This window comes from Gymnoscopelus microlampas, assembly GCF_963454915.1.
Source record: "Gymnoscopelus microlampas genome assembly, chromosome: 2".
NCBI classification, from domain to species: Eukaryota; Metazoa; Chordata; class Actinopteri; order Myctophiformes; family Myctophidae; genus Gymnoscopelus; species Gymnoscopelus microlampas.
The window spans coordinates 34,069,340-34,080,102 of record NC_139939.1 but is presented as its reverse complement, the minus strand read 5'-3'; the positions used below and the strand labels follow the sequence as shown (position 1 = coordinate 34,080,102).

Sequence of the window (10,763 nt, the reverse complement as noted above, 5' to 3'; positions counted from 1 at the left end):
AGCAACTGTACCCCCAAGTACAGTCCCCTGAGGGACCCCGGGTAACGAAAAATATATAGGGCTGAAGTGGTTAATGCAAGTGGGATCCTAGTTTTCATTACCTTTTCTCTTCTTACCTCTAACCCCCCCTCTCCTCCCTTTCAGCCCCCCAGGGGTCTCCTGCTGTACGGCCCTCCAGGTACAGGGAAGACCCTTGTGGCCCGAGCCGTGGCCAATGAAACTGGAGCCTTCTTCTTCCTCATCAATGGTAAGTATGAGGTAGGCTGCAGTACTGCAACCTCTGAGACGTACGCTACATAAGCAAAAACGTTTGACCTGATCCCTTCAAATAGACTACCTGAAGTAATATTTTACTATAAAGCTTGTTTAAAGTGCTGTACAACATGATAAAAACAACAGCAAAAATAAGCAGCATTTTTAAAACAGCAAAAATGTAAAGATGCTAGGGAAAAGAGGTATGTTTTGAGTCTGGATTTGAAAGTGTCCAGGGACAGGACAAACCTAACAGTGGACGGAAGGCTGTTCCAGAGTTTTTGGCCAACCACGGAAAAAGCTTGGTCACCCTTTTGCTTTAACGGGGTGTGTGAGACTTTGAGAAGCCTCTGGTCAGAGGATCTCAGTGACCTGGTGCTGTCAGGGGGCCCAGTAGTTCAGCGATGTAGGGTGGTGCAAGTCCATTCAGTGCTTTAAAAACAAATAGAAGGATTTTAAAATCTGTTCTAAATCTGACTGGCAGCCAATGGAGGGAGGCCAGTACAGGGGTGATGTGGTACCGCCTACGGGTGCCAGTCAGAAGTCTGGCGGCAGCTTTTTGTACAAGCTGGAGGCGGGAGAGGGAAGAGATAGCAACACCTATATAGAGAGAGTTGCAGTAATCCAGCAGGGACGTGACGAGGGCATGAATAGGTCGTGGACTGAAAGGAAGGATTTTGTTTTAGCTATTTGCCTAATTTGGAAGAAGCTTCCCTTAACCACAGCGTTTATTTGCTTGTCAAATTTGAGGGCAGAGTCAAATAACACGCCAAGTTTTTTTTTTATCCGGGACGAGGAATATGGAGTTCCACAATGACGTCACGCCATCAATATAACGTTATAGATTCTCGGCAGTATCTTTCTAGATTACTAATATAGAATGGTTAGATCAGGGGTCTTCAACGTGTTTCAGGCCAAGGACCCCTTAGCCGATAGAGATGAAGCAGGGACCCCTACTACAGTACATATTGTGTAAAACTGTGTTGTGTATTAATCTAGGCCTTGGTCCATCCATTCTCAGATGTTTTTGTGTGTTTTAAAAAAAATCTTCCATTCGGTCACACAGCTTGATGTGTATTGGGGTTTTTGCCAACTATGCAAATTTTGTGACGCAGACATTGTCACTGACATTTTTACAGTATATGGCACTGGCAGGTGTGGACAGTGGGTGATTGCACTGCCGGCAGTGGTGGGTGGCAATGTACCAATGTACCAACCCCATTACTTGAGTCATGTATAGATGCTCCTGGTCAAATATTACTACACATTGCTGTATTGTCTTGCCCTGTGCCACCGGAGCGCCATCATTTCCCCCCTTCTTGAGCTGAATCAATCCAGATGCACTAAAAGCCTTTCACAGGCAGCAGAGGCAGGTATAGCGCTTTGTTGAACTTGAGCGACAGGATGATCACAGCTGGGTAGAAGTAACAATGTCCACACGTCCATTACACTTCCGTCACCATTACCACCGTTTACCAGAACTTTTAATACATCGATTGTTGAAAGTGGGTACTGTGAGTGGTTTCTTCCTGTGAGGAACACAGCGTGAGACAGACAAAGGTATAGACGAACATCTTAGGACATTTTAAAAGCATTTGTCTCTTTCTGGTTTTGCTGATGGCTTTGAAAAGTTGAAAAGCAATTTTCAAAACAGGGATGCGGAGCACTTTAAAGTGCTCCTTCTATGCCTTCCTTCTCAGCTTTCCAACATATCAATAAAAGCAAACGACTGACCACTCTCCGCTCTTTAAAAACACAGCATGTGTTCTCGTCATCGTGCCTAGTCCTGAATGGTCAGAAACACCACTGTAGATGTGCATGTGCATAACTCCAACATCATGTTGGAGTTATGCTGCACAGTCATGCTGTATTTGCCAGGGGCCCATTTTCTCATAATCCGCCTATGCATTGGAACACAGGTTCTTTTTTATGTGTTCAGAAAAGTAACAGATTTGGACATACAAGGTTTCCACCCGACAGTGACGATATGATGTTTGCACATCACTCTGCATTCAGGTCCTGAAATCATGAGCAAGTTGGCAGGAGAGTCAGAGAGCAACCTCAGAAAGGCCTTTGAAGAGGCAGAGAAAAACGCTCCGGCCATTATCTTCATTGACGAGCTGGATGCCATCGCTCCCAAGAGAGAGAAGGTAAAGCTGGAGAAGAGAAGGGACTGTGTTTGATTGTGCACTGCATTGTTTGAGATACTGTACGTGTGCCATATGTGAAGTCTGGTTATGAAGTTATGTCTGGCTTGAGCCCAATTCTTACTTCATTGTGCGATCTGTGTGTGTGTGTGTGTGTGTGTGTGTGTGTGTGTGTGTGTGTGTGTGTGTGTGTGTGTGTCTTTCTCTCTCTCTCGCTTCTTTCATTTGTACATTATTGAATGATGAAAAGTGTCTGTGTGTGTGTGTGTGTGTGTGTGTGTGTGTGTGTGTGTGTGTGTGTGTGTGTGTGTGTGTGTGTGTGTGTGTGTGTGTGTGTCTTTCTCTCTCTCGCTTCTTTCATTTGTACATTAGTGAATGATGAAAAGTGTGTGTGTGTGTGTGTGTGTGTGTGTGTGTGTGTGTGTGTGTGTGTGTGTGTGTGTGTGTGTGTGTGTGTGTGTGTGTGTGTGTGTGTGTGTGTGTGTGTGTGTGTGTGTGTGTGTGTGTGTGTGTGTGTGTGTGTGTGTGTGCGTGCACATGCGTGTGTGAGTTGACCCATGGTGAGGTGGAGAGGCGTATAGTGTCTCAGCTTGTGACTCTGATGCGTGTGTGTGTGTGTGTGTGTGTGTGTGTGTGTGTGTGTGTGTGTGTGTGTGTAGACCCATGGTGAAGTGGAGAGGCGTATAGTGTCCCAGCTCCTGACTCTGATGGACGGTCTAAAGCAACGAGTACATGTTGTTGTCATGGCAGCCACCAACCGCCCCAACAGTGTGGATGCTGCTCTGAGGCGCTTTGGTTAGGACACACACACGCACACGCACACGCACACACACACACACACACACACACACACACACACACACACACACACACACACACACACACACACACACACACACACACACACACTTAGAAATCACTACAATACGTACAGGCATGTACTGTATGTGCACTGTATGTGATTTCTGTATATAATGTGTGTTTGCGTGCGTGCTTGCGTGTGTGCGTGCGTGCGTGCGTGTGTCTTCCTCCAGGGAGGTTTGACCGTGAGATAGACATCGGTATCCCTGACTCCACTGGCAGGCTGGAGATCCTGCAGATCCACACCAAGAACATGAAACTATCTGATGATGTGGACCTTGAGAGGGTGAGACATCAGAGGAGATGAGGAGCCAAAGGGACATGACAGCGGAGAAAGTCATTTTTAAGACCGCATACGCATAGAGAGAGACGAGAAAGATTTATGTTTGTTTTCCACACATTGAACACACAATTTACTTTCTGGGATGACAGTATAACGAATCTTCACTTCAATGCGTACTATGTGTCACGTCCGAAAGCTCTGCTATGAATTATTAATGTTATAACTTATACAGTTAAGGCTTGTCTCTATGATTTGCCAACAGCCTTCGGCAGTGGACCTAATAAGTTCTGTCAGCACATGTATCAGGTTAGCTGTGGAGCAAGCATGGGTACCTGTAGGCCTTTCTGCAATGGCATGAAACCAGCTGACTGTGACCGCTTCACTCGACCAACTGAGGCAGTAGTTTCCAGCTGCAAACTTGCATACTTGGAAAATAGTTCATTATAATTGGTAAAATAGGATCCATAATGTACATCCACAAGAAAAGGTCACATCCAAAAGTCACATTAATTCTCCCCGACTTGTGGTACCATTTTCCCACTAAGGCTTAAGTGTCTTTACTCACACAGTCTGAGAATCTTAGGCATGTAAATCAACCTGAGCGTCTGTTACTGATCCGCTTTAATCAGGCAGCTCCCTGACATCAGTCAGGTACCCACACACCTATTATGTACAGACTGGTGCTGCTCAAAAGGTGAATTCTCTTATAAACTGTGAATATCCACAGTTTAACTTGTGTCGCACAGATCTGTGCATACCATATGCATGCTCAGTATACAGGGATTTCTATGTCAGTATGTGTTTTCCCCATGCATCCTAGATCGCTGCAGAGACCCACGGCCATGTTGGAGCAGATATGGCTGCCCTGTGCTCCGAGGCTGCTCTACAAGCCATCCGCAAGAAGATGGCTTTCATAGACCTGGAGGATGATACCATTGATGCTGACGTGCTCAACTCCTTAGCTGTCACCATGGATGACTTTAAAGTACACCCACGCACGGACACATGCAAGCTGGGGGGTGCACGCACATACACACACATGCATGCAGACATGCACACGGTTCACTATATATGTGATTGTACAACACAGCATCATCTTATTTTATCTGCATAAACTTTTAGGAACTGTAACATTACAAGGATTGATATTGCATTCCAATGAACAACCTGGGAACCCATTTGGTTAAGAAACAATAGAAAATCTTTCTTTTGAGATTATCCAACAAGTCCTTAATTTCTTTTTGTTTATTGTGTAAAGACCATACCACCATAAAAGGTGTAAGATAACACATGACAGTCTGAGTAGGTTTAATGTGGATCTCCTCAGACATACAGAAGGGAGTTTGAGGGCTCACCACCATAGAAGTACATTTAGTGCTCCCTGGTGGTTGTCAGTCAATACTACAACTACAGTACTTTAGTCATTTAAAATGCAAAATACTTCCCCACGCAAACATGAATGAACTTTTATTCTCTCATTATTTTCACTCTCTGTTACACAACCCTGTCCCTCTTCCAGTGGGCACTAAGTCAGAGTAACCCTTCTGCACTACGAGAGACTGTGGCTGAGGTCCCACATGTCAGCTGGGAGGACATCGGAGGACTGGGTGAGGTCAAGAGAGAGCTGCAGGAGCTTGTACAGGTGGGGGAGGCTTGAACACACACACACACACACACACACACACACACACACACACACACACACACACACACACACACACACACACACACACACACACACACACACACACACACACACACACACACACACACACACACACACACACACACACACACACACACACACACACACACACTATAAATGCTATAAATGGCCCATGAATCATCATCCCTCTCTTCAGTACCCAGTGGAGTATCCTGACAAGTTCTTGAAGTTTGGAATGACCCCATCACGGGGGGTGTTGTTCTACGGCCCCCCAGGTTGCGGGAAGACCCTGCTGGCTAAGGCCATTGCCAACGAGTGCCAGGCCAACTTTATCTCTATCAAAGGACCGGAGCTGCTCACCATGTGGTTTGGAGAATCCGAGGCCAACGTGCGAGATGTGTTTGACAAGGTTAGAATGGATGAAGGGTACAAGGGGGTAATAGAAGGAGATAAGCATTGATCATTATCATATGGTGATATTGGGGTATGATCTACTGTAACAAAATGGCCACTGTGTGAATATGATCAGTGGTCTGGGATGTTTGCAAGGAGGTAAGTGGTGACTGCAGGAACAACACATGGCAGACCCTTCATCCCATCATCATCATACCTATAATGACATACAGTAAACCATTGGTTCTCAAAGTGGGGTCCTGGGACCCCCAGGGGTCCTTGAGTGAGTTCCAGGGGGTCCCCAGCTAAATGATGGACAGTTAGGAACCAAATGGACCCGTATGGGTCTGTATATTTAACATATAGTTAAATCAACATTGATTTACAATATACATTGGGGTCTCAGAGATATAAATGCCATTAAATGGGGGTCTGTAGCCTAATGCATGTCAAACTGGGGGTCTTGGAAATTAAAATGGGTGAGAATCACTGCAAGAGCGGTAAAAGTCTTCTCCTATGGGGGTCCTTGGCATATATTTTCAAATCGGGGTCTGCAGGCTAATAAGTGTCAATTTGTATGTCCTTGACATGAAAAAGTTTGAGAACCACTGCAGTAAACAACATCCCTTAGCTTACGCAACAGTTGCTGTGGCAAGTGTATTGTTCTTCAGTATACACAGGAGTACACAGGAAGAAAAACAAGAAAGATTGATGCTATTGTACCACTAATGCAGTCTGTAGAGCAGTGCCATGCGGTAGTGCAACTGGACTATGTATGTGTTTTACCAATTATGCTGCATGGCTGAAACTACCTGTCATCATGTCAATGCAATTTAATAGGGCTCCTTCCATGACATCTTTGTTGAATTTCTACTCTTTATTCTGTGCCTCAGGCTAGGCAGGCTGCCCCCTGCATCCTTTTCTTTGACGAGCTGGACTCCATCGCAAAGTCTAGAGGCGGCGGGCATGGGGACGCAGGAGGTGCGGCGGACAGAGTCATCAACCAGATTCTCACTGAAATGGACGGCATGAGCAACAAGAAGAATGTTTTCATCATTGGTGCCACAAACAGGTGAGAATGAGGCCATGTGCAGATGCGCTTGAGCGCGAACCAGCAGTCCATGTCTGCAAGCGTGTTTAAAAATCCTGTACATAACCCAATGGAAGAACGGTTGCTTATTCTGCTATCATATGCTATGTACAGTGTTGTGAGTGAGCTTTGTTGTTCTGCTACAGTATAAGGTTTTAAATGTTCACACATTTCTCCATCTCTGCTCCCTTCAGACCAGACATTATAGATTCAGCCATCCTGCGCCCTGGCCGTTTGGACCAGCTCATCTATATCCCCCTGCCAGACAAAGCCTCACGGACAGCCATCTTAAACGCCAACCTGCGCAAGTCTCCAGTCGCACGTGTTAGTAATAAAATAATGTAGTCCCCTTACTCCTTTAGTTCTTGTTGAGATATTTGTCACTGTACATTGGCACATACGTGACATTTGTCATCTGCATTTACCCATCCAAACTGTTAGGAGCAGTTGCCATTATTAATACAGCACCCAGGGAGCAGTTAGGGGTTAAGTGTCTTGGTCATGGACATTTCAACACATAGACTGGGGAAGCCAATATAAACACATTTTCCATCACTCAGCAGGTATTTTAATGTTGTGCTCCCACTGCTTACTTAAAAGTGTGGCATTATAGCAGAGAAGAAAGGGTTGGTCCTTCTATTAAGTGAAGTGGCATCATACTCTGAGTTTACAGAGAGAGTGGAAGACTTTAATTTAACTCAAAGCCTACAGACTGGGAACACACACACACACACACACACACACACACACACACACACACACACACACACACACACACACACACACACACACACACACACACACACACACACACACACACACACACACACACACACACACACACACACACACACACACACACACACACACACACACACACACACACACACACACACATCACTACTATAAAGCTTAATTATTTACTCCATCACTTGCTGACAAGAACTGTGATCTTATAATAATGGTAAATTAGACAGTTTCTCCTCCCTGTCATCATGTCTGTATGTGATCTTATAATAATGGTAAATTAGACAGTTTCTCCTCCAAGCTCCTCATCTCTCCATCCCCTTCCTCCATAGGACGTAGACCTGGATGTCCTGTCTGGCATTACAGCGGGCTTCTCTGGGGCCGACCTGACAGAGATCTGCCAGCGGGCATGTAAGCTGGCCATCCGTGAGGCCATCGAGGCGGAGATCAGAGCTGAGCGTCAGAGACAGAACAGACCAGGCACAGCAATGGTCAGGATGACATCTCCCCCTGCTGACAGACACTCCTACTGCACTGCACTGCACTTTAGTTTATGTACAAGTCAGAAGACATTCATCTCTCTCTCTCACACACACACACACACACACACACACACACACACACACACAGACACTTTTCATCATTCCATCATTCAATAATGTGAAGGATGACACAAACACACACATGCACGCACATACATGTACAGTACGATATGTATATGAGAAGACACTTACAATACTTACAGACACATTTGCATGCACAGATAAAATGTGAAGTCATTTACCTTCATCTACTGTGTGTGTGTAACTGCAGGATGAGGACTCTGATCCAGTCCCTGAAATCAGAAAGGATCACTTTGAGGAGGCCATGCGGTTCGCTCGTCGCTCTGTCAGTGATAACGACATACGCAAATATGAGATGTTCGCTCAGACCCTGCAGCAGAGCCGTGGCTTTGGAAGCTTTAGGTACACACAAACACACACACACACACACACACACACACACACAAACACACACACACACACACACACACACACACACACACACACACACACACACACACACACACACACACACACACACACACACACACACACACACACACACACACGCACACACACATGCACACACGCACGCACATGCACATGCACACCAAGGGGCAAGGCTTGGATATTTACGATGAGGCCAACACGGAAGCTTGTGAATGGCCAGAGTGAGGCACTGTTTTACCCTGCGCCGACCTGCAGTGTCAGAAATAATTTATTTTAACGCAAGTGAATGGGTTTTTGACAAACTTTAGACTAGATTTTCTTACCGTAATAAAAATTGTCATAAATTCTATATGCTTCCAGTCGCTAGTTTAAAGTCTCCTTTCAATCATCATGATATGCGTTTTGCTAAATTATGGTCCCATTTATTCTAAAATTGACGATAAAGTAGGCTATGCTCCAGGAGGGGCGGGATGATTTGATTGACAACCTACAAAACCAATAGCATTCATTCCCCGCCCTGCTCTTGATTGACAAGCTACCCAACCAATAGCATTTTTGGGGGTTGTTTTCCGGTTCGCTGGTCACGTGTCGGGTCTCAACCAATAGCGTTTGAGTTCCGGCGTGGCCAACTGTATATATTAACGATGGAGGAATGCACGTTCCTGAACTATCGGCTTCATTTTCGTTCTGTAGAAAGCAGGGGAGTGGCTTTGTCCATTCCTTTTTTACAGTCTATGTTGCACACACACACACGCATGCACGCACGCACGCACGCACGCACGCACACACACACACACACACACACACACACACACACACACACACACACACACACACACACACACACACACACGCTCAATGCAGTCTTCATCTAATCACTCCTCTACTATAGTTACAAACACAAATCTTTTGTTTTGTTTACACTCTCAAAATTGCTTTCTCTCTCTTAGGTTTCCCTCCAGCTCCCAGTCTGGGGGTCAAGTGTTGGGCCCAGGGTCAGGAGGAGGGTCAGGCCAGCACAGACAAGAGGGGGAAGATGACCTTTATCAATGAGAATAAATGACAGCAAAGCTGAAACAATGTGTGCTACTGCTTTCCTGAATGTCATCATGATCAATTGTGCCTGTAAAGGGAAATATCTGGCTGTGAATTCTGTTAAAAATGTGGTAGTACAAATATTGTTTTTAAAGGAATGGGCGTGTTCTAGTTTATATGTGGGTGTAAAAGTAAATTGAAAAGGCTGTAAAACCATTTCAATATGATTCAGATAATGGCCTGTGGCCTTATTTAAACAGTGATGTGATGTTTGTGACAATTTGTTATTGTTTTACTAAGTGTGTCTGAATTGTAAGCTCTACATTGTGTCGCGTTATCTTAAAACATTTTTTTATAGAGAGCTGTGCATGTGAATGGATGATTTTTATGTGCGTGTGTTATTGACGACACATTTTATGATTGTAATACTTTGATATATGCTTCATGGTGGATTGTTGAACCTTAAAAGTTTTCAAATAAATATATTGTGTTATTCAGAGTATTTACCAAACAACTCTTGACAATGGTGATGCCACAAGACAAGCATAATAGGCTATATAATACACACTAAGCTAAACAGAAATCTCATTATCTTTCAAGTTTCAAATGTATTAGAAAACATCATTGCATAACAGTATGAATTATGTTTCCTACAGATTCAATATATGTGCTCTAATAATTCAAAACACTGGCCTATCCCACTGTACTCGCTCATTGATTCAGAAGTCTGAAACTGTAATCGACCACTCCAAAGTTAAGACATACAAACATTGGTTCATGTTATTTTATCTCACACAACCAGGCATGGGGAATTTGTTTTACAAATGAAAAACACACAGAAAACATTGCCAACAGGAGGGTGGGATTGTAGGAAGGGGTGGGGGTTGTGGAGGGAGGTAGTGATTAGTGAAGGGAGGGTAGCCCTGTGTACAAAAAAAGGGAAATAAGTGACAGGACGTGTAGGTGGGTGCATGTGGATGTATACGTGCATGTGTTCTGCACACATGCAATATGTATGTCCTATTGTCCTAGCAATGAAAATCAAATTGCTGAGAAAAATGGGTTGCTCTTGTAAAATGTAAAATGAACAATAAAAATGTGGTCACAAAAAAGAACATGGCCACATGGCCAAGAAAAACAAAATGAATGAAAGTCAGTTCCACATAATATGTGGATCTGACTTTCATTAGTGTGGTTGCCCGAAAGGGCAACCAGACTATAGTACTCTACCTACTTTATTATTATTCCACTTTCTAGATAAACTTTTTTCTTATTCGCTATTTCTCCCACAGTTTAT

At 44.4% G+C, this 10,763-nt stretch overlaps 1 protein-coding gene across 1 annotated transcript in view; it reads left to right on the top strand.

The window, feature by feature from the left end:
• LOC311060327 (transitional endoplasmic reticulum ATPase-like) overlaps positions 1 to 9,961 on the top strand; it is a 14,150-nt gene extending 4,189 nt beyond the window's left edge. Inside the window, exons 8-19 of the mRNA XM_084078471.1 lie at positions 145 to 247; positions 2,269 to 2,402; positions 3,059 to 3,194; positions 3,434 to 3,546; positions 4,364 to 4,528; positions 5,063 to 5,185; positions 5,406 to 5,618; positions 6,496 to 6,674; positions 6,887 to 7,016; positions 7,772 to 7,930; positions 8,253 to 8,404; positions 9,382 to 9,961. Coding sequence (XP_083934597.1) covers positions 145 to 247; positions 2,269 to 2,402; positions 3,059 to 3,194; positions 3,434 to 3,546; positions 4,364 to 4,528; positions 5,063 to 5,185; positions 5,406 to 5,618; positions 6,496 to 6,674; positions 6,887 to 7,016; positions 7,772 to 7,930; positions 8,253 to 8,404; positions 9,382 to 9,484 — 1,710 coding nt within the window. The 3' untranslated portion in view covers positions 9,485 to 9,961. The remainder of the gene's footprint in view (positions 1 to 144; positions 248 to 2,268; positions 2,403 to 3,058; positions 3,195 to 3,433; positions 3,547 to 4,363; positions 4,529 to 5,062; positions 5,186 to 5,405; positions 5,619 to 6,495; positions 6,675 to 6,886; positions 7,017 to 7,771; positions 7,931 to 8,252; positions 8,405 to 9,381) is intronic.
• Positions 9,962 to 10,763: the final 802 nt, after the last annotated feature.